This window comes from Xyrauchen texanus, chromosome 15 (genome assembly GCF_025860055.1).
Source record: "Xyrauchen texanus isolate HMW12.3.18 chromosome 15, RBS_HiC_50CHRs, whole genome shotgun sequence".
Taxonomy (NCBI): Eukaryota; Metazoa; Chordata; class Actinopteri; order Cypriniformes; family Catostomidae; genus Xyrauchen; species Xyrauchen texanus.
The window spans coordinates 23502725-23527303 of NC_068290.1; the positions used below are offsets into that span (position 1 = coordinate 23502725).

At 39.6% G+C, this 24579-nt stretch overlaps 2 protein-coding genes across 3 annotated transcripts in view; one reads left to right on the forward strand and one right to left on the reverse strand.

Annotated features, from left to right (window-relative positions):
• si:dkey-247k7.2 (uncharacterized protein LOC797677 homolog) overlaps positions 1-24579 on the forward strand; it is a 153769-nt gene that overhangs the window by 46435 nt on the left and 82755 nt on the right. The window lies entirely within an intron of this gene.
• On the reverse strand, positions 928-23999 carry snx27b (sorting nexin 27b). Of its 2 annotated transcripts, none has more exons than XM_052144489.1 (13): positions 23596-23999; positions 20564-20795; positions 20253-20445; positions 20073-20137; positions 15011-15115; positions 13259-13337; positions 5414-5577; positions 5227-5316; positions 4977-5126; positions 4685-4813; positions 4543-4602; positions 4417-4465; positions 928-3265 (listed from the first exon to the last, which is right to left on the reverse strand). In XM_052144489.1, exons 1-13 carry the CDS (start codon positions 23898-23900, stop codon positions 3198-3200), a joined length of 1689 nt encoding a protein of 562 aa, XP_052000449.1. In that variant the 5' UTR covers positions 23901-23999; the 3' UTR covers positions 928-3197. The 2 variants fall into 2 exon arrangements, with proteins under 2 accessions (XP_052000449.1, XP_052000450.1); XM_052144490.1 differs by having other exon boundaries at positions 4403-4465.

The following is a 24579-nucleotide window of genomic DNA, read 5'->3' on the forward strand; positions in this document are numbered from 1 at the left end:
ATAGTTTTTAGTGAAGGGATAGTAATTTCACTGTATACTTTCGGGCAATCTAAATTTCATTACCAAGACACCATGTCTCAAGAAATATGGAGACACAGTATCTATATCTTTAACGCTACTTAATAGGCCTTAGTTGACTTGTTACCAAATGTAGAAGAGTGCAGACCTTATATATTCCAACAACTGATTTTAAATGATATTTTATCATGTGTGTGTGTATATACAATATGACTCTTGTACATTGTCATCAGTTTAGAACAGATGATGTTGAGTAGATGTCTGGTCCGGGTGAGTGCTGGTGCTGCAAGGTTTTGTGGCTGTTGAACCGCTGCTGCGTAACGCTGGTGTTGTTCTAGTTCTCTCATGGCTGAGTCGCATTTGATCTGGTCTACAGGAGCATTTCCTGAAGAGTAACTCTGGTGTTGTCCTGGAGCACTTTTTGGATATGTTTCGTCTGGTCTGGACTAGAGGAGCAGGACTTCCTGCTTGTGGCCGGGAGCTTATCTTGACAGTTGGGTTGCTGGTGTTTCTTGTATTTAGGGCTGTGCTTTTGAGCACACTTGCAAAGAGTTTCACTCCTTGTTTGTTAAGGTGTACATGATCATGCATATGATGAGGTTGTATGTCCTTATGGTTGTATGTCCTTATGGTTGGCCAGATGGACATTTGGAACAGTGCACATCCTCTGGACAGTTCTACATTGTTCCATGAATTACATGGAATGGCACATCACTACATGTTAGTAGTGTGGATAGAGTTGCATGGTTCTGATTGTCACCTCTCCAAGTACTGGAGCAACATGGCCTTTCATGGCCCTTAAATCATCCGTACCTGTGTGAATAAAGATTTGCTGGTAGGTTTCATTCAGATTTTTATCAGAAAGTTTTTCAAAGGCACTCTCACTCTCTCACACACTCACACATGTAGTCAATAAATCAATTTATTTAAAAGAATATGTTACATTTTATTATAATGCTATGACCAAACATTACCAAACATTTTGCTTGTACATAAAGTTTTGTCCATGTCAACTTTAGTTTCTAGTTCAAAAACTCCAGTTGTTTGTCTTGCTTTTTTTTGCAGTATGTGTCCTACATTGCTTATTTCAGTTTACACTACTTTGAGTCGCTTTGTAAATGTTCTTTTTGTGCCTTATTTGAAAAGATTACCCAAAAATTCACACCGCTGAAAATACTGTACACAGGGATATTTGTGTAATATCATATTCAAATAAATTAAAGTTTCAGTCAAAGAGAAAGAACACAACCAGAGCAAACAAACAGAGAATGAAAGAGTAGAGCTGAAGAATGAGAGAGGGAAAAAGATACACACAGACATAGATAAAAGTCTGATCTAAAAGCCTATTACAACAAGCCAAACAATTTGACAAGAATGAAGAGATTTAAACCATATACTTAGGACGAGGCTTTGCTTGATGCTGATTCAGCGAAATCCCATGATAACCAGCATATAACTTATGTAAGACAGCTGTGGTATTCCAACAGAACAAAAATCCGCCGGTCATTCTATTCACAATTGCTTGCTTGTTTGCTTGGTTTGTCTAGTAAAGTCAAGGAATGCGATGACACAGAAACATCTTCTGTGCAGGACAGAAATGGCATGCTGTCAGTCTTTCACATACAGACATAGGCTCAAATGTACATCATTTAAAAAGTGCAAAACATGTCATAACTGGTCTGGAGTGACAGGTTTGTATGCGCCTGCGCTACAATAAGTAAAATCGAACAGATACACACTCAAACAGTTAAAATGACAGCAAAGGCTGACCGCATCATGTGCGGTCAGAGCCATCTACTGCTCAATGAGGGCATGGCAGCCCGAAACTCACACAAACCAGCCTAACATTCACACAATGTATTCACACACACATAACTAGCACTAATCTGGCTTTCCAATTCAGTGTTTCACATTCATAACACTGTTAAAACAACTCAAGTCATATATGTGTAGAGAAAACACCCACACAGAGCACTGGTACAGATTATTAGTGGGATGGTGTTCCAGAGCGAAGGCCAGGTCAACATGGAATCTACGCCTGCATACCTCAACAGAAAGCTAAAATGAATTCTAACGCTCATTGTTCAGCATATGTTGACCCATAAATTCAACTTATTCTCTGCCTGTTGCATGTTTGTTTATTAAATAAGAACACTGCACCATATTTAAACTCATTCTGCAGAATTCCAGCTTTCCCCCCCCAAATCTTCCTAAAAATTCCATCTGGGCATGGCGATGGTTAATGCAATCAAATACTGCTATAAAAAATAAAACCTCAGCTCAACATAAGGGCTCAAAATCTGTACAAGCAGTGGCAATAGTGAGGTAACAGGCAAATTAGTGAGAAAAGTATGGAAACTATTGATCCGTCTCTCTTGCCCTTTTTATAACTAGGTTAAAAAGGCATGTTTTCTCTTTTTCTCCTTCCCTCGCTCACTCTCATAGTCCAAATGATACATTCTGAGAGAGCCTCTCTGCCCTCACAGGTGTATGTGCAGGTGTCAGGATGATGCATTAGTTTGACCACTGAGGATTTCATGCCTTTAAATTAACACACTCCTCCCTCTCTCTCCCCCTCTCCCTCCCTCTCTCTCTCTCTCTCTCTCTCTCTCTCTCTCTCTCTCTCTGCCACATTGCCAAGGAGCACCACCTCAAGAGCATAAGTCTGTAAACACTTGCATCTGACAAAGTGTCCAGTCTGAAGACCAGCCACATGACAAGAATTAGTCACCTGGACCAATCGCAATGCTGGTGCCATGTCAAAGACCAGGACGTGTCCATCTGTAGGTACATATGGCATATATAATTCGACAATAGGGAGATAACGTTCTTTCTCCTCTCTAAGAAGTCTCACTGTCTACCGTCCTGTCCCGATCTGGCATTCACCTCTAATAGGTCCAACATATCTCTGTCCAGTCCAATTGCATTGAAATTGCGTGATGGCGAAAGGCTTCAAGTCTTTTAGTTTTTCTTCACTGCACTGTGGTTGTGTAATTTCCTGCTTTAAATTGTCTATATTTGGCAGCCTTGGATTTGAAGGAGAGAGCCTTGGATTTGAAGTACTTAATTATGTGTGTATAAGTTGTAGATTAAGCTGTACGTGACTGGTTTGAAATAGTTCTTATTTGGGCTTCTGTATGCAGCTATAAGTGTTTGTGTATATACGTGTACTTGAGGATTCAAGAGGAGATAATCTCTTCATTCATGTGCCTCCATCCCTTCTGTGTCTCAACAGTTGGAAGATATTCTGTGCAAAAGAGAGGCATTTCAGATCACAAATTCTGGACTGTGATATTAAAGAGATAGTTCACCCAAAAATTTTAATTCTCTCATCATTTACTCACCCTCATCCATCCCAGATGTGTGACATTTCTTCTGTTGAACATATACAAAAGATTTTTATCTCAGCTCTGTAGGTCCATACGATGCAAGTGAATGGTGGCCAGAGCTTTGGAGATCCAAAAGGCATATAAAAGGCAGTATAAATGTAATCCTTAACACAAATGGTTAAATGGTTAAAAAAGGTCTGGGTGAGAAACAGATCAGTATTGTATAGTAATTTTTTTTATTATAAATTCGACTCCCTGCTCTGGTGGCAATATGCACAAAGAATGTGAATCAACAAAAACTCAAATAATGTGAAAGTGAAAATGGAGATTATAGTAAAAAAAAACTTCAATACTGATCTTTTTAATCACCCACACCCATCATATAGCTTCTAAAGACATGGATTAACAACTAGCATCATATGGATTACTTTTATGCTGCCTTAATATGCTTTTTGGACCTTCAAAGCTCTGGCCACCATTTACTTGTATTGTATTGACCTACAGAGTTTAAAGGTTCACAAAGCATATTAAGGCAGCATAAAAGTAATCCATATGAAACCAGTTGATAAATCAATATCTTCAGAAGCGATCTGATAGGTGTGGCTAATAAAAAGATCAATATTTAAGTCCTTTTTTTACTGTAAATCTCCATTTTCACTTACATATTATTTTTCTTTTGTTTTAGGCGAATCACATTCTTTGTGTATATTGCCATCTAATGGGCAGGGAGGAGAATTAAGAATTAAAAAAACTCACCACACCTATCATAATTCAAGATATGGATTTAACCACTGGAGTCTTAAGGATTACTTTTATACTGCCCTTATATGCTTTTTGGACCTTCAAATTTCTGGCCACCATTTAAAAGCATTGTATGGACCTAAAGAGCTGAGATTTTCTTCTAAAAATCTTTGTGTTGAGCAGAAGAAAGTCACTCACTCATCTGGGATCACATGAGGGTCGCATGAGTAAATAAGAGAATTCGTCATTTTTGGGCAAAATATACCTTTAAAGTCCATTGAGAGACAAAATAAAAAAGGCAGGCGGAGCCTTACCTTACTGCACATACCATCTTTACTGCAGTTCTTATTGTCCTTGTCTGTGGCCTCCTCTTCAACCTGAAGAGACACACAGATCAATACATAGACCCATAGAGCGAACACACATTCACTCAATACTTACTGAAGTAGCTCACCTCTTTTCTCCATTTGAGCTCACAGAAGACTCTCTCGAAGCACTCATGCATGTAGTTGAACTAGAAAAGATAAGACATTTTTAGTCCACAAAGACAAAAGGCAGGATGCAAGATCTTTTTCACCGCACGTTACGGTACTCACGTATGGAGTGAAGATTTTGACCCAGCGAGGTTTCTTCTCCCCTCGCGCATACTCAAAACAGAAAGCCATTCCCTCCTCATCCGTGTCCCATCTTTGCATTTCTGACCATTCAAATGCGATCACCTGATTCTGTAACAATAGAGAGGCCACATCATTATATTTGTTTTCCTAAATTAGGTAATTATGAAGGGGTACCAACAGCTTCTACTGAAGTCATGACACCTAGCAAGTCAAGCTCTCAGGAAGTGAGAAAAATAGTAAATAAATAACTTTTTACTCCAAACACATTCACCTCTAGAGTGCCATCCTCAGTGCAAGCATGGAGTTCGAAGTGGTTGATGCTAATCGCAGTGATGACGTGACCTTTTCTTCGCGAGTCACAGGAGCAGTGAGGGAAAGTTATCTCATTGTAGCCCTCACATGTCCTTAGAATACTTAAATACTACAGAGGGAAAAGGGACAGGAAACATTGTTTCATTAGGATTTTCTTAAAAGTCCATCACTTAACAAATGGTAGGACTTGCAATGGTTTTGAGACCGACCATGGTCATTTTCCTCTGCTCAATAAGCTTTTGGAGCTGGTAGGATTTCTCCCCCACTTTGATGAATCCCTTTTTCACATCATCCAGAGCCTGAGAGGGAATACAGAAGATATCATACACTAATACAGAGTAAAATAAACACTCTTCAACACGTATATATACACACAAGCATCACACAAGCATAGACCTGATGGAAGCAATAGTTGATGGCCAGCTCGTTGTCATTGAGCAGAATTTCCTCCTCTGTGGTGAAGAGCCACTTGAGGAGTGTGAGACAGGTGCCTGGGATGGCAGATGTGTAGTTCTGCACATACAGCTTATGAGGAAACTCATTGGGGGCCAGCTTGCGTGCTGCGAGTGAGGCAGAGATATAGGAGGTATAAGCAGATAGAGACAGTGAGAGAGAAAAAGTGTGAAAGATGAATAAGAATATACAGTTGAAGTCAGAAGTATACACACCTAAACCAAATACATTTAAACCCAGTTTTTCACAATTCCAGACATTTAATCATAGAAAACATTCCCTGTCTTAGGTCAGTTAAGATCACATGTTTATTTTAAGAATGTGAAATGTCAGAATATTAGGAGAGAATTATTTATTTCAGCTTTTATTTCTTTCATCACATTCCCAGTGGGTCAGAAGTTTACATACACTTTGTTAGTATTTGGTAACATTGCCTTTAAATTGTTTAACTTGGGTCAAACGTTTTGGATAAACTCACACAATAAGTTGCTTGAATTTTGTCCCATTCCTCCAGACAGAACTGGTGTAACTGATTCAGGTTTGTAGGCCTCCTTGCTCACACTTGCTTTTTCAGTTCTGCCCACAAATGTTCTATCGGATTGAGGTCAGGTCTTTGTGATGGTCACTTCAGTACCTTGACTTTGTGGTCCTTAATCCATTTAGATTTAAAAAAATATATATTTTCAATTTAAAAGCTAATATTTCTAAAAGTGAACTCTGCTTTGGACATTGTAACAGGTAAAGATGGGCAAGGAGGCGGCAGGAACCGGCTGAACAGTAAACGTAAGAGTTCATGTAAAACTCAACATTAAAACAAACACACACACAGCGAGTCCACGTGCGTCTCCCTCTCTCTCGAACTAGAGTATCCAGACCCCTTAATTTTGTTCACATTGTTATTTTGCAGCCTTTAAATCTCTTTTTTTTAGCATCAATCTACACTCCATACCCCATAATGACATAATAAAACAGATTTTTGATAACTTTGTAAATTTATTAAAAAGAAAAAACTGAAATATCACATTGAAATAAGTATTGAGACCCTCAACTCAGTACTTAGTTGAAGCACCTTTGGCAGAGATTACAGCCTCAAGTCTTTTTGGGTACGATGCGACAAGCTATTCACACATGGATTTGGGAATCTTCTGCAATTCTTCTCTGCAGATCTTCTCAAGCTCTGTCAGGTTGGTTTGGGACTGTCGGTAGACAGCCATTTTCAGGTCTCTCCAGAGATGTTTGATTGGGTTCAAGCCACTAATGGACATTCACAGAGTTGTCCTAAAGCCACACTTGCATTGTCATTGCTTAAGGTCATTGTCCTGTTGGAAGGTGAACCTTCTGCCCAGTCTGATGTGCTCTGGACCAGGTTTTCATTAAGGATATCTTTGTATTTTGCTGCGTTCATCTTTCCTTCAACCTTGACCAGTCCCCCAGTCCCAGCCACTGAAAAACACCCCCACAGCACGATGCTACCACAATGCTTCACCGTTGGGATGGTTTTGCACAGGTGATGAGCGGTGCCTTGTTTCCTCCAGACAGGACGCTTGGAATTGAAATCAAACAGTTCAATCTTCATTTCATCAGACCAGAGAATCTTGTTTTTCACAGTCGGAGTCTTTTAGGTGCTATTTCACTTGTCTTGCACGGAGGAGAGGCTTCCGTCTGGCCACTCTGCTATAAAGCCCAGATCGGTGGAGTGTTGCCGTGATGGTTGTCTTTCTGCAAGTTTCTCCGATCTCCACACATGATCTCTGGAGCTCAACCAGAGTGACCATCGGGTTCTTGGTCACCTCTCTTACCAAGTCCTTCTCCCCTGATTGTTCAGTTTTAGTGTTATGGAGGCCACTGTGCTCTTGGGAACCTTCAATGCAGCCAAACATTTTTTGTGGCCTTCCCCAGATCTGTACCTCGACACAATCCTGTATCTGAGCTATGCAGGCAGTTCCTTTGATCTCATGGCTTGGTTTCTGCTCTGATATGAATTTACAGCTGTAAGACCTTATATAGACAGGTGTGTGCCTTTCCAAATCATGTCTAATCAATTGAATTTGTCACAGGTGGACACCAAAGTGCAGAAACATCTCAAAGATGATCCAGAGAAATGGGATGCATCTGAGCTAAATTTCAATTGTCATAGCAAAGGGTCTGAATACTTGTGTCATTGTGACATTTCAGTTCTTACTTTTTAATAAATTTGCAAAGTTATCACAAATCTGGTTTTTGTTTTGTCATTATGGGGTTGTAGATTGATGTGAAAAAGAATTAAAGCCTTTAGCACAAGGCTGCAACCTTACAAAATATGAGAAAAAAAAATAATTAAGGGGTCTGAATAATTTCTGAATGCACTTTAGTTTTGATAGTCTAAACTAACATTGATTAAAAAAAATTCTGATGTAATTCAACCAACATTTTTTCTGTTCACAGAATTAAAGCACAATGTTAAATATATAAATTAAATAATAAAAAGTGCAATAATTCATAGGCCTGATAATGATATTTAGAAGCATACAGAGGTGCACATTTTTCCATGGAGCGAACACAGAGCAGGATTTCTCTTGTCAGTGAATGGGGAGTGGAAAATGGACAACCTGGAGTATAGCTAGAGTGGCGTGATTATAGAATGTTTACAGATTGGAGGGGAAATTGTTGCTGCTTCACTCCACTCACATACTAAATGCAGAATAGTTTTGGTACATGCTAAATACATACTAACAGCTGTGATGTTTTGGGAGCATTTAAACAGATACAACTATAACAATTATGTGAGACAAACAAAACCATTAAAACCTGGATGGACTTTAAGCTATTTTAGCATTGATTACAGCCAGAAACACATACACACTGGAAAACCACACAGGAAACCCAAATAGACAAGAGGCAAACACATACTGGCCATGCACACTTGGCCTTCATTAAAGGGGCTTTTCCACTGCATGGTACAGCTCAACTCAGCTCGCTTTTTTGGGGTTTTCCACTGTGGATAGTACCTGGTACTTTTTTAGTACCACTTCGGTCAAGGTTCCATGCGAGCTGATACTAAATGTGACGTCAAAATCCTGCAGATCCCTGATTGGTCAGTGAGAATAGTCACTACCAGCATCACTGGATTTCCGACACGTGACATCAACCCGCTAGTTTTAAAGTTCGCAACCACGAAAGCAGTATCATTTGTTCACGCAACTTTCGAATTGTGAAAAAAGAAATGGCTGTGCGCAAAACCACACCGTGGTCAATAAACGAGGTGCAGACGGTCCACTCGTTAGCGATGAGCAAAATGAAAAAGTCTCTCAGGAAGTGTCTCAGCAGTAACATTATATTTGGTTAAAAGAAAATGCACAGAGCTTTACAGTATTAATGAAAACATTAAATTAACATTTAAAAATCAATCTGATTACCTGAGGCAAAAGAATGCCATGGCTGAATCACAAAATGCTGAAATTCGCGCACTTGCTTATGTGATATTGCTTACAGATAATAATACTAAATATATAACCATTTAATATTATATTATTGTTACTATGACTTATTGCAACTGCTTTGAATATTAACATTCTATACAGTAGTAATATTTTTCTGGTGTAATGTCTTCAATTTCACGCAATCAGTTGAAAAGAGCTCTCATTTCAGCAGGACTTTTATTTTCAAAGATCTTTGAAGTTCTTCTGTTTGTGAAGAGTTCGTTATATCAAGCTTCCTGTGACTTGCGAGCTGAAATCTCTGATAAGCAACGGAGTAGGAGTTAATTTGAGAGTTCACAGCCATTTATACACTCAAACTGATCTGTGGCTGTGCAAATGGATACTACTGAACACTCTGCATGAAAATTAAGCATTCGTAGTGTGTGTGTGTGTGTGAGAAGGAGATGACAGGGCAGAGAGGCACCTCTTATTCATGCTGTGAAGAGCAGTGCATGTGACTATTATTTAATTAAATGACATCCTCATGCTGTTTAATGATCACACTTGGCCATATAGAGGCTTTTTTATAATTTTATTTAATCTAAAATCTCAAAGCACATTACATTTTGCTAATGGCAGTCCTGGCCAAATTCCCCCCATTGGCCCTTATCTATCATGGCCTCCTAATAATATCCATCCCTGAATTGGCTACATCACTCTACTTTCCTCTCCACCAATAGCTAGTGTGTGGTGGGCATTCTGGCGCAATATGGCTGCCGTCGCATCATCAAGGTGGATGCTGCACACTGGTGGTGGTTGAGGAGATTCCCACTATACTATGTAAATAGTATATAAATGCAGGGTAGGGAGGGTTACTTTTCAAATGTATTCCACTACAAATTACATGCTGTAAAATGTAATCTGTAACGTATTCCGTTATTTTACTCAAGGTCAGTAACATATTCTAAATACATTGGATTACTTCAGCAACTTGTTTTGACTATAAGACTCTGCCAGTACAGCAAGACAAAATACACGTTAAAAATACTTTCTCTGAAAAACCTAAATATCTTCTGCAGTGTTGTTTCTAAAACAAGATTAAATCTAATTGGGGTGGTGATGGTGTAGTGGTCTAAAGCACATAACTGGTAATCTGGTAATCAAAAGGTCACTGGTTCGATCCCCACAGCCACAACCATTGTGTCCTTGAACAAGGCACTTAACTCCAGGTTGCTCCGGGGGGGATTGTCCCTGTAATAAGGGCTCTGTAAGTCGCTTTGGATAAAAGTGTCTGCAAAATGCATAAATGTAAATGTAATTGATCTTGTTTTAAAGATTTTTAGATATTTTTACAGGAAAAAATAATATTTTTGCCATAATATCAAAGGTCTTACTAGAAAAAAAGAAATGATGATCCAACGTGAATTTTCTTGATTAAAAAAAAAAAAGATGATATGATCGTGCACAGGGTTACATATACGCAGTTACATTTACTTTACTTTTTTGGACAAAATACTTTTATAGTAGGTTTAAAAGTGGGTACTTCTTTCACTCTAATAATCCCACCCGCCTCTACTGTGACTCTCGAGGATCACATGAGGCAGGGTCGCGAGGTCGAGCAGGAAGAATTTGAGGTGGACCTCATGCTGGCACATGTTTGATGTGTCCATATACTGCGTCTATGTCGATAGAGTATGTGTGTGACGAGCTTGGGCCCTCTGCAGGAGTGCATAACCACGTTCGGCGGTTCTGACGCTGGGGATGAAATGTCTCTCGCTGCATCTGGTGAGTGGTCAATGGAGGACATTGGCGCCCCTTCCCCCAGCGAGGGCAAGGAGTGTGCACCTGCCACTGACAAGGAGATGCTTCACGTCCTTTCAAGGACAGTCGATGTGCTCTGTCTAGAGTGGTGTCCTCCAGAGGAACCTGAAAAATCTCACCTTGATGAATGGTTCTTGCAGTCTGGACACAATCAAATCACTGTATTCATCAGTTATGCCCCATTCTTCACAGAAGTTAATTTCGATCTGACAAAGTCCAGGTGTGCAGCCTATTCAGCTTGCTTGTACAGCAATTCCACTCTCCTGACTAAAGTGAACCCTCCCGTTATGCAGACGCATAGTGAGCCCTTACGGGTTCAAATTATTGAACATGGGTATAATACGATCCAATTTTCACGTCGGCCTACCCCTTTCAACGTTGTTCGGTCTTCTACGGTTCCATCCAAAGACGCGCTGGTGTTACGAGCCAAAATATACAATCTTCTTGCAAAGAACGCGATAGAGGTCGTTTCAGATGAATTAATAAGCCTGCTGTCCCACTGCGCAAATGCGTGGCAAGTCCTCACACTTGTGTCAGACTGTGTTTAAAATTATTGAGCCCTGTCATACGATTCAGTTTGTATGCCAGCCACCTCGCTTCACCGGCGCTTTGCAATCTGTGGTCCGACCACAGGATGTTGCGGGCATAGATTCACAGTCTCCTCACAAAAAACGTGATAGAGACTGCCCGAGACAGCAACACACACCAGGACTTCCAGCCGTTATTTCCTCATTCTGGAGAAGGATGGCGGGCTTCAGCACATTCTAGTTCTGAGACGCTTGAATCACGTGCTCACAACGCACCCATTCAAAATGTTAACTCAGAAACAAATCTTTCTAGCTTTGAGAGCTATTAATTTCGACATCGTGAATCACAACATTCTGATTTGTTTGGACAACACAACAGTAGTGGTGTATATAAGTCACCAGGATGCGTTGGCCCACATATGGCCGGCGAAAAGCAAGTATGCGTTTCTCCCGATGTGCCTCCATTCTGTCATCAGCAAAGTACGAGTGGACATGAAAACAGTCCTGTCATTTACGCCGAAATGGCCCAATCGGTCCTGGTTTCTGGAGATGGTAGAAATAATGGACAGGCCTTCCATTGGAAGTACTGCTGAAGAGAGACCTTCTCTCAAACACAAGGCATGATTTGGCATCCCCAGCCAGAGCTGTGAAGCCTACACGTGTGGCCTTTGAACGGAGCACAGCATACAAGACAGAATTGGCTCAGTCAGTTATGAACACCATTTTACAGGCTAGAGCACAGTCCATGAGAAAATATTCAACTGGAAACAAATACTGAAACCTTCTCAGCTGTTTTGGTGCCAGACGCTTAAATACGGGACAAACTGCCTCTGGTATGGATTAAACTGTTCCCTTAAATATTGGACGATTGGAAACCCTAGTTATTAGTCACCCATTTTTTTTCTTTGCATGCATGCATGCACACAATGTCGATTAACATGTATACATGCTGGACAAAGCTAGGTCTGTTGTCTAGGCCTGATATATGATTTCAGTCAAACTAAAGTGTTTACATGACAAATTATTTTTTTAGTTCAACTAAAATCAAACTTTTAATGTGCATGTAAACTTGAGTGATGATCAGTAATGTCATACACCATATGCCCTCATTTTCCTGTAAAAGTGTGTTTATTAGTAGTGGTCGACGGATATGGGTTTTTTAATGGCCGATGCTGATATCCAGAGAGCAGGGTGGCTGATAGGCAGATACAATGCCGATATATCACACAATTTAATATAGTAAATAACAAACATAAAATTGCAAATATATAGTACTGTGCTAAGGTTTTATGCACTTAAGATGTTTCACAAAAACATTTGTCTAAAGATGGTTATTTATATCTTCAGCTTTAGTGTGTTAATAGGAAAAATACATTTTAGACTCCCAAACATTACTTTTGCAAATAGAAAAGATTAGAATAGAAGAACATGCAAGAGATGGCATTGCCCCCACAGAGCCCCCCACTGAACAATGAGTAAGTCTGGGACTGCATGCAGCATTACAGAAGCAACAGAGACAGCCTAAATAGATTTAAGTACTGTGGTGAATTCTTCAAGAAGCTTGGTACACTGACAACAGCCAAGAAAAACTGTCTATGTGTCCCAAGGAGAATTGGGACTATTTTAAAGGCAAAGTTGGCCACACCAAATATTGATTTAGCTTTTTTATTGTTTACTGGACCTTGTATGATGTTAATTGGTAAATTAAAACTATTCATGGCATTATTTTTAAGACATCCTCAATATGCAAAATTTTTCACAAGTGCCTCAATCTTTTGCTAACTGATTAGCCTTTTGTTGAGCCCTGAAAATGATTCACTGGCCACGTTTTAATACATGTTTATAAAATATCAGTTATTGATAGTGGCCACAAATTGAAGTATTTATTGAACAGAATCAAAACGTGACAATAGAATTGTGATACAAATAGAACAAAGAGAAGTTTGGAACGTTACACCCCTCATTACCATTTAGCACAGACATAAAAAAAAAAAAAAAAAAAAAGTGTCATACTGGAATAAAAGTAAAATAAATAATCTTACCAAAGGAGTGGTTAATTACTTCAAATAGAGCAAAATAACTAGCAGTAATGCCATCCATCCCAATCTTTGTTACTACAGCCTGAGAGAGAGAGAGAGAGATTTGTATATTAAAACTTGTTCATTGCACAATTTGGTCCTCAGAGTGTATTATGCCAGTAGAAAGTGTAATAGTTCATCTGAAATGCAAAAGCTCTTTCCTTACTGTAAATACTATAATAAGCTTTGTTAAAGAATAATCTCCACGGTATGTTATGCTTACTCTATCTGTTGAACAAGAGTGCCAAGTAGTGTTGTCAAAAATACCGGTACCAAGTCGGTACTCTCAAAATTATTTATGATACCAGAATTTCTGAAGGTACCGAGTCTACCCGGTACCCACGCAGAGGCGGGAACTTTCGAACGCTCACAACAAGCAAAAGATTGCGGCAAGCAGAGTCTCAACTGAATCTTGTCGAAATGATGTGGAAAAAGCCCGGTTTGGAAATTATTTGCATTTGAGGCTGATGAAAAGGGAAACAACATAGATCAGCAAAAACCTATTTGTAAACGTTGCTTTCACAATTTTCTGACGAAAGGAGGAAACACATCAAACTTAATAAAGACAGACACACGGATTTATTCAAGCCAATAAAGCAGGTGAGTTTATTAAGCATATTATCATTTACATTAGGGATGAAACGTTTAGTCGACATTATCGACATCGTCGAAAATACAAAATTGATAAGAAAAATGTTCGTTGTCGAATAGCCGTTTTAACTCAATTAACGTAACATGAAATCACATTAAACTATAACAATGACGCGTGAGAGCAGCAGTTCACGCCTGATGGAGAAAGAATTACACAGATCAGTCCAGATGCACTCTAAACTTTCACAGTTTATTTTATGTAGATCCCAAAGTATTAGGGAATGATTTTTAAAAAAGTACATCCAGAACCATGTACCATTGTGGAATAGGCGGAGGCGGAGCTCTTTAAAGGAAACATCCCGGCGTTACATCTTAAATGCAGTAAAATTGCTTTATTAAAAGTTCAAATAATACATAAGCAGATCATGTTAATAAATATAAACTCAGAAACTGGACATTTCTCTGTGTGGTCGGTGCCTCTTCAATGAGATGCGCGAATGTCCCGATCTAATGGGGAGAGATTGAAACTGCACCCGGCTGAGAGAGACTGCCTCGGGGACATCCTCTCTCGAGCGCACACGCTTAATGCAGCTCGATTAGAACTTATTTAATCATAATATATATGTCCATATGCATTTCTTGTCATGAAGAAAATTGGCAATATGCAGCTTTATTAATAAGAGAGCACTTTGAACATTAGTTTGGAAATTGTTTTTTATTCATTCTATTGTATGCTTGTTTATTTAGGCTTTTTTGTAGTACTTGGTAAAAACTTAAATTAAAAGTTGCAAAAGTTGAAGCAAATCTTATACAAGTGTTCAAAAATACTTTAATTTAAATATATTATTTTTTAATTCTAACAAAACTGAACAATGTATGTTTAAAGTGTTGCTCAATGGCATATTTCTGTTCTTAGTTCTGCTGCTGCTAATGTTTTGTATACTTTGTTAATAAAAGGGTGTTGTTTAGTAACCTGTTTTTGCTTTGGTACCGAAAATGGTATCGAGTACCGTGAAATTTCACTGGTATTGGTACCGACTACTGAAATTTTGGTACAGTGACAACACTAGTGCCAAGAGTATTGATGTTCTTCATACAAAGGGTTACATGGGTTAAATGCAGTACCTGGTAGACCTGGTCTGTTGTGCAATTCTTCCGCACCCGGACCATAACTGTAGTTTTGTCTGGCATGGCTATCCTCAGTTCCACATCTGAAACACCATTATAGTTCTAGGAGAAATGAGAGAGACAGAGACCTAAAACTTCGGTCCAAATAAACAGAACAGTGCTGCAGGGTGTTTATCCTCTGTGTGTCTGAGAAGCACCTTCACAAGGTACAAACTCTGCAATCACAGCCTAGAAATAAAACCTTCAAATGTGTACAAAAAGAGCAATATGGCTGCCACATTTTCAAAAGCTGCAAAGCTGCATTTTCTGACTGGATGAAAACAAATTCATGAAATCCTTGCAAAGGCTGGAAATAAATTATGTTAAACATTTTTCGAAACTGATTACGATATAGCGACTGGTCTCAAGGTCATTTTAGTGGATATTTGAAATCAGTTCCCCTCAAGTTCATGCAGGTACTTTGGCAAAAAATAACCAGAGCTGTAGTACATCGCATTAACTGTGGATGTATTCCGCTAAATTTGACAGCCCCAAAGTATCCAAATACTTTTTGGGTACTTTAAAAAAAAATTTTTACACAGCCTGCTGAAACCAACCACACTCGAAAAATTAAAAGTACATCTAAAAAGCCACGATTTCAAGGCAGTTCATTAAGTCCATTAATTCATGCTCATTTTGAGTTGTTTGTAAGCACATGTACCAATCTGAATCCCTAGAACAATATTTTATTAATATAGATTTTCGTTAACAGCTTAATTGTGGTTTTTTCAACCTTTCCAAAATTTGTACTTGGAGGCTGAAAATTGAGTATACAAAATTAAAGGGTTCTTCTTTCATTTTAAAATTCCCCAAAGAAGAATGTTTTCACATCAGCCCTTTAACGTGATTCATGTCTTAATTATTTTTGCTTGTGTACACCTACCCTCAGAGTGTATGTGTGCATCATAAAAGTAATTTATTCATATTTAACTTTTACATGATTTCCTTTAAGGCTTCAAAAACATATTACATTAAAAATAATACTTAAAAAAATCTGTCTCTCATTTTGTTCTACTTTAGTCTGTGTGCTTCAGCATTCTATCATCTCCTTAGCAATAGAGTAAGCGGGCTTGACACAGGGCTCCTCAGTGTTATTGCGTGTCTTTAATACTGCGAATGAACCCATAGCAACAAATACCATCTGCATTACACAATCATTATATTAAAGTGAAACGAGTGCTTTGCGTTCACTAAAATCCTAACATTTTCGTAGGAGTTTGGCATCGACCTTCACGGCGCGCACATCAGAAGGCTTCAAGTCCGGTTCAGAACCGGTTAATCTTCACACGCTCTTCAGGTGCTGCACTCCGTGCATTCCACGGTGTAGCTCAGAGAGTTCAATTGAATGAGACACTCAAACATGCCATTCCTTCCCCTATTTGAACAGTAAAATTTTATTGGAATTTAAAGAGTACATTAATCGCAGTTCTCTCAAATAACCGTGCTTCGGTCAAATATCTGTGATGAGACAATTATTTAACAATGCGACAGGCCTACCTCAGAGGATCCTAAATAGTACTGGAAAACGTTAAAAGACACAAAGAAAAGGGTGGATGGTCATAAACAAATCAAGCAATATTTTAGTTGAATGTTTTAGACAGTAATCAAAATCTCAACACAAAAAATCAAGTCATGACGAGGTAATGCTGCAAAACTTAAAATGTTGATGACTTAAATGATAACTTCGTTATAGCACTAAAGTCTACAGAATACATAATTTTTCCATGTGCAGCTATGTCTTTAGCACTCTGGCCCACGTCACGCGCAGAAACAAGGTATACTTCAGCCTTAAGCCTCCATCCTGAGAATGCTACTCTCCTGAAACTTCTGTGACATATTGCTATGCAGGTGGACATGTCCCCTGAAAGCCTAAAAACTACAATGTTTGACTCCCTCAGTTAAGACTTGATGGCTATAGAGTGCAACATTCTGGTTCCGGAAATAAATATCCCATTCCTGTATCCCATTGACAAATAGATTTTCAAAAGATATCTGTAAGCATTTAAAGACAGACCTACCGCGAGCTAGGAGGTTGTTCATCGATGGTATGCTTCTATTGAAGCCATCCATCTGCACAAATATTTTTTATTTATTTTTATGTGCAATTCCCAATGTACACACTAAGTCCTTGTGATGGCGTAGTGACTCACCTCAGTCCGGGTGGCAGAGGACGGATCCCAGCTGCCTCCGCGTCTGAGACGTCTACTCGCACATCTTATCACGTGGCTCACGGGTGCGCCACCTCAGAGGCACAGCACGTGTGGAGGCTTCACGCCACCCACCGCGGCAACCACGCCAACTCACCACGTGCCCCACTGAAATCAAACCACCTTATAGTGATCAAGAGAAGGTTACCCTGTGTGACTGTACCCTCACTAGAAACCGGGCCAATTTGGTTTCTTAGGAGTCCCAGCTAGAGTCGCTCAGCAGGCCCTGGAATTCGAACCAGCAAACTCCAGGGGTGGTAGCCAGCACCTACGCGGTTCCCCTCAACTTCATTGTTTAAAAATTGGGTTTGATAGCAGAATTCATGATAAACAACTACATTACCCATGGTACAGCAGAGAACGATCCACCAATCAGAGAACCGTGGCCAACGAAACTTGTCTCGAAGCAACCAAGCGCTTCCATGACGCACTGTGAGTGACGTAATAGAGTTGTCTCCCTTTACCCTTTATACTACTTATATATTTGTACATATCGGAATATTTTGCAAGAGACGCAAAACATTGTTTCTATACTTATAATCAACAAACTAATTAATAGTGTTATATATTCCCATTGTTTTTTATTCAATTACATTATTCGCAATGCTTCATGAGATAGTGGTCCATGCCCTCAGTATAGATGGTAAGTACACAGCCTTGTACCTTTGTCTTTATGTCTGATTTTCAAATACTACTTTGCCTCAACACAAAGGTTGTGATGTTGTGATTCACCTCGGAGCTGGTTGGTTTAGTTCATGGCTCACAACTCTTTTATTAAGTATTTTATAAAAATTCAATGGAAGAAATTAATAGGGGAAAATATTTCCTGGAACCCAGATGGCTGAAAAGTGGGTGGTCACTGTTGTGCTTTATTATGTGAAATGGCACATTTTGATTTTTGTAGACAGATGTTCCTGATCATATGCAATAAGTGTCCTGGTTTTCACTGCAAAAATCTAAAGAACGGTATGATGACGAGGCATGAAATGCATCAAACAGAGAAGGGCATGGACAGAATAAAAAAAGGATGACACATTTTACCATTCTAAGATGCTAATGACCATCATAGAATCAGGCCTTGCCTCTCTACCCCAGAGGAAAAAATCCTGCATGAATGGCATCAAGCATTGCCAACAGTGTATGCTGATACTTCACATTTCTGCTTCAGTCATTCATGAAAAGTATGATGTATACAAAAACACCATATGGCAACCCTATGGGCAACCATTGGACAGTCCTCAGTAGGAATGTTACAGTTTACCTGTTAGAATAGGTCTTTTACATGTGATACAGTATATGCTCTTCATTCAGATTACACCAGGTCCTTTTTGACCAATGACCATGACTTTTCCATGACCTTTCCTGTCATTTGTGTGGATACATATTTTAATACAAGTTTATTTATTTGAATTCACTAAGGCTTCACTATTGCTACACAAGAGCAATATCTAGTTCATTAGTATTTTTTATAACAGAGGAAAACGTGTGTGTGTAATATATATATATATATATATATATATACACTCACCTAAAGGATTATTAGGAACACCATACTAATACTGTGTTTGACCACCTTTTGCCTTCAGAACTGCCTTAATTCTACGTGGAATTGATTCAACAAGGTGCTGAAAGCATTCTTTAGAAATGTTGGCCCATATTGATAGGATAGCATCTTGCAGTTGATGGAGATTTGAGGGATGCACATCCAGGGCACGAAGCTCCCGTTCCACCACATCCCAAAGATGCTCTATTGGGTTGAGATCTGGTGACTGTGGGGGCCATTTTAGTACAGTGAACTCATTGTCATGTTCAAGAAACCAATTTGAAATGATTCGAGCTTTGTGACATGGTGCATTATCCTGTTGGAAGTAGCCATCAGAGGATGGGTACATGGTGGCCATAAAAGGGATGGACATGGTCAGAAACAATGCTCAGGTAGGCTGTGGCATTTAAACGATGCCCAATTGGCACTAAGGGGCCTAAAGTGTGCCAAGAAAACATCCCCCACACCATTACACCACCACCACCAGCCTGCACAGTGGTAACAAGGCATGATGGATCCATGTTCTCATTCTGTTTACGCCAAATTCTGACTCTACCATCTGAATGTCTCAACAGAAATCGAGACTCATCAGACCAGGCAACATTTTTCCAGTCTTCAACTGTCCAATTTTGGTGAGCTCTTGCAAATTGTAGCCTCTTTTTCCTATTTGTAGTGGAGATGCGTGGTACCCGGTGGGGTCTGCTGCTGTTGTAGCCCATCCGCCTCAAGGTTGTGCGTGTTGTGGCTTCACAAATGCTTTGCTGCATACCTCACCGGTTGGTTATTTCAGGCAAAGTTGCTCTTCTATCAGCTTGAATCAGTCGGCCCATTCTCCTCTGACCTCTAGCATCAACAAGGCATTTTCGCCCACAGGACTGCCGCATACTGGATGTTTTTCCCTTTTCACACCATTCTTTGTAAACCCTAGAAATGGTTGTGCGTGAAAATCCCAGTAACTGAGCAGATTGTGAAATACTCAGACCGGCCCGTCTGGCACCAACAACCATGCCACGCTCAAAATTGCTTAAATAACCTTTCTTTCCCATTCTGACATTCAGTTTGGAGTTCAGGAGATTGTCTTGACCAGGACCACACCCCTAAATGCATTGAAGCAACTGCCATGTGATTGGTTGATAAGATAATTGCATTAATGAGAAATTGAACAGGTGTTCCTAATAATCCTTTAGGTGAGTGTATATATATTTTAACTGAAGAGATTTCCATTTTTAAATCACTCTGATATTTCCATGTTAAACATATACAGTCTTACCTCATCTGACTCTGACAGAAACTCCTGCATGATGTCGCTTTCCCCAATTACCCGAACAGAACATACTGGTGAGATGAAGAGAAACAGAGAGAAAGAGAGACAGGAATGTTGTTTACACCTGCTAATAGTTAGTTTCTAGATTTAAATCTCATGTTTCCATCCTGTGGAGTCTTCTCTTACCTTTCTCCAAGTATTCTTCCAGCCCTCGCCTGCGAGCGTCTAGCTGTTGCTCGGACAGGGAGAAAGGCCATTTTCCTGGCAGCTTGGGAAAAGCAAAGTTTGCAAATTCCCTCTTCAGATTCTGATGCAAGATGGTAAACTCCCGATAACGTTTGGAGCACAACTGCCTGCCTGCCATGTACACATTGTAGACCTTAAAACACAAAATAAAATCCCATTTAAAAAAATAATCACGGTTTTGCTTTTAAATATTTTTATATAAATCTGATCAAACTTGGGTGTAAGCAGACACAGCAGGTAAAAAAACTCACTACAAACTTCTCCCCATTCTGCTCCACGTGTTTGTACGTGGGCACAGAGATGGGAACAGCCTGCTTGTCGCTGTAGTCATAGCAAGACTGGGATGAGCCGTCATCCCCTGGATCAAGGCTGTCCATCTCTGGTTGTGGAACAGACAGGACAGCCAAGACCAACTCTTTTTCGCCGGCTCGGATGAGATCTACCACCTGCTTATGAGTGGCCCCTTCTACATTTACCCCATTCCTGTAGAACATAAGAGATAAGAAAAAGAGAAAGCACCTTTCACAGAATTAAGCTTACATTCTCAGCTAATACCTCAAACCATTGTGATGTCAAATTAATAATGCTATAATGTTTCCAGGAACTTTTAGTTATCAGATTAGGTATCAAATATCTACTAAGTCTAGCTACTGCAAAGGTGGATGTTCAGGAGCTAAGGTTAAGGTTTTATTACAATAGAATCTTACTCAAAGTCTGACCTCTTCTCCAAGACAAACAGCAAGGTGTCATTCTGACTGTAATGCATGCGGATATCAGACAGAGATCATTCAGGGTAGGAAACAGGACCCTAATATACCCGAATAAATCAGTTTTCCAAAGCAGAGCTGAAGAGGTTCCAGCAAATACACACCAGGCAGCAAGATCATTGGAAAAGTACTTAAGATTTACTTGGCAGCAATTAGCAGTACATTGACATAGTCTCCTTCTCAAAGAAACACTCAGACACTCTCAGTCAGCAAATCCAACACACTAGCACACACATGCACGCACAACAGCACAACTCAAAGAAAAGTTGAATCAAGAAATGCTCCATCTCTTCCTCATTTACAGCATATAACAGAGTGGCACATGTTGTCATTGAATCACAGCTGTTCAATGGAGAAAAATGCCCATAGAATCTCTTTCACACATCTTGTCTCTTTTTTTGACACTCCAATACACGTGAGTCTTCCGACCATGTTATATACACACCGATCAGCCAGAACATTAAAACCAACTGTCTAATATGGTGTAGATCCTCCTCGTTCCAACAAAACAGCGCCAACCCGCATCTCAGAATAGCATTCTAAGATGCTATTCTTCTCACCAAAATTGTACAGAGTGGTTATCTGCGTTACCGTAGACTTTGCCATTTCGAACCAATCGGTCCATTCTCTGTTAATCTCTCTCATCAACAAGGCGTTTCTGTCCACAGAACTGCCGCTCACTGGATGTTTTTTATTTTTGGCACCATTCTGAGTAAATTCAAGAGACTGTTGTGCGTGACAGTTTAACAGAGAATTGCCAGACTGACAAAGTCTATGGTAACTTAGATAACCACTCTGTAAAATTGGTGCTGTTTTGGACGCATGAGGGGGACCAACACAATATTAGACAGGTGGTTTTAATGTTGTGGGTGATCTGTGTATATAGTTCATATTGTCCTGTTTAATGTTAACTTTTTATAGTATAGTGTAGATTTTTATTTATTTTTTATTCATTATTAGGCACCTTATTTTAATTTCTTAATTTCTACTCTTATATTATTATTTTCTTGTCGTTTTTGTTTTGTGTATTAATGCTTTGACAACAAAATTATGCCAATAAAGTACAGTAAATTGAATTGAAATTGAGAGATTTAGTGAGAGAGAGGCATCATACACATTCTTTAGGTTGTTTAAATATGTTCTGCAAAACTTTGCAAGTCTTTAACTATGCACGAGTCAGAGGATTTTACCTTTCAGATGACCCCAATGTTTGCACATGGAAACATTTTTAGGTATGGTATAAAAGGTTCCACTAACAATATGTCTAAAGCACAGATAGGGTTTGAGTTTTTATGAAAGATGTCTGTCCACTATCCCCCTCTGAACCCCGTCTCCTTCAATGCCACGGAAACCACTTGTAACCATGGCAACTTATGCCAGCATCAATGAGGTGCCCTGTGAATATTAACATGCAACCGGAACAGTGCCAGTGCTGATCCGAGACACATTAATGCCAACAAGCAATAAATCACAAAATAATTTACTAGAGTTATCAAATAGAACACAAACCTTCCTCTATAACAGACATACTGCAAATGCAATTCAGACAAGTCAATGGTTACATAACTGTGCAGCAAATGTTTGAGATCACAATGGTTATAAGTTGGATGTGCCAAATACTGAGGCGTTGTGTGAAAATAAAATCTATTGTTTGCACAAACGTCCATTGTGGTGTATTTAGATTTTGACCTGGTATTGGACAGAACAGTGCACAGTCAGCTACAGCAAGATGAGAAGCAATGAGAGAGCTTGTCTGTTCATGGTGCTGTATGTGACCTGAATCTGCAATGAAGGTACACGCGTCCAAACACAAACCTTCTTTATCTGGTGGAAATGAAGCGGCCATTCACACAGGGAGATACACCAATGCATATGACAGCCAGAGACACTGTGTGTGAATTGATGTTTTGGGGTTAAGACCAGGGAAGCTGAGACTGCAGGCGGCATTTAAGAAAACAAGCAAAGTCTATACAAACTACAAATATGTGACCTTGAAATCAGCCAAAAAAGGTGTCAATAAACAGAGGGATCTAATAAAACTTCGCAATGAAGATTATAGTAGGAGATGAGATGACTGATACAAGTTGATGTTTGGGTGACAAACTGGGATGTGCTCAGATTATAAAAGCCTTCACATTAGCTGAGGAACCCCAATACTTTCTGCATTCCTAGACAAATATGTTTTTGAGAATACCCTATTGCATTAATACATTTAGAATATACTGTATATTTCTTCATTGAAGAGATGACTTGTAGAACTGCAGTGACATGGCTGGCTAACTTTCAGCTACTAAACCCACTTATTAGCCATGTTAGCACCTGCACTTGATTACAGCGTCATTTGTCGCTTCAGAAAGGGACTGAAATATACAGTCGTCTTTTGTCTTGTGTGTTCAAACACAAATTCAGCCCGTTGTTGTTAAATAAGGGCTGATGGTGAAGGTAGACAGCTGTCTAACAGTTAAATGGCTCGCCCTGATGAGGAAGTATTTAGTTAATCTTACATATAAACTTACACTTCAAGAATTCGGTCACCCTTTGAGATTCCTGCTCGGTCTGCCGCGCCGCCCGGTAGCACGGCGCTGACGTGCTGCAGCGGGGCGTAAAGTTCGCCGTTAATGCTTCTTAACTGCCCTCCTTCGCTTACTTGCCCGCGGACATTGAAGCCGTAGCCCGAGTCCGACTTGACAATGCGGACCAGCCGAGGCCCGGAGGTGACTGTGGTTGCGACGTGCCCACCGGCGCACGTCCCCGAGCTCATACCGGAGCCGTTACGAGCCGATGAGTGAAGCGTGGAAGAGGCAGCGGAGTCATCTGCCATTTTTATTTGAAGAAATCCTGCTTCCACAGCGGGCACGGGAGCTGAAGTGCTACATGAGCTTATTGGCTGGCGGAGTGCGTCAGACTCCAGACGGGAAAGACTGACGCTAAACCGCCCCCATCACGAGACGCTGCTGCACTTGCGTGCCTTGAAAGTTACTTCTGTCACGTAACAACAAACCAGTGCACCATGGGATATGTAGTGAAGAAGCCAGACCTTCATTCTTGTGGTAAGGTACAATACAATTCTTCAAATTCTCTATAAAAGTAATTATTTAATATTTATAAATGTAATATATTTAATATAAGTTTAATATAAATCAAATATATAAATTTAACAAGACTCTCTAAAACAGTTTTTTCTTGAAGGGATAGTTCACCCAAAAATAAAAATTATCTCATAATTTACTCACCCTCACTCCGTCCCAGACGTGTTTGACTTTCTCTCTTCTGCGGAACACAAATTACGATTTTTTTGAAAATATTTCAGCTCTGTTGGTCATCACAATGCAAGTGAAAGTTTATTGTGAAGCTCCAAAAGCACATAAAGGCCGCATAAAAGTAATCCATAAGACTCCAGTGGTTAAATCCATATCTTCTGAAGAAATGAGATAAGTGTGGGTGAGAAACAGATCAATATTAAAGTCCTTTGTTTACTATCAATCTCAACTTTCACGTTC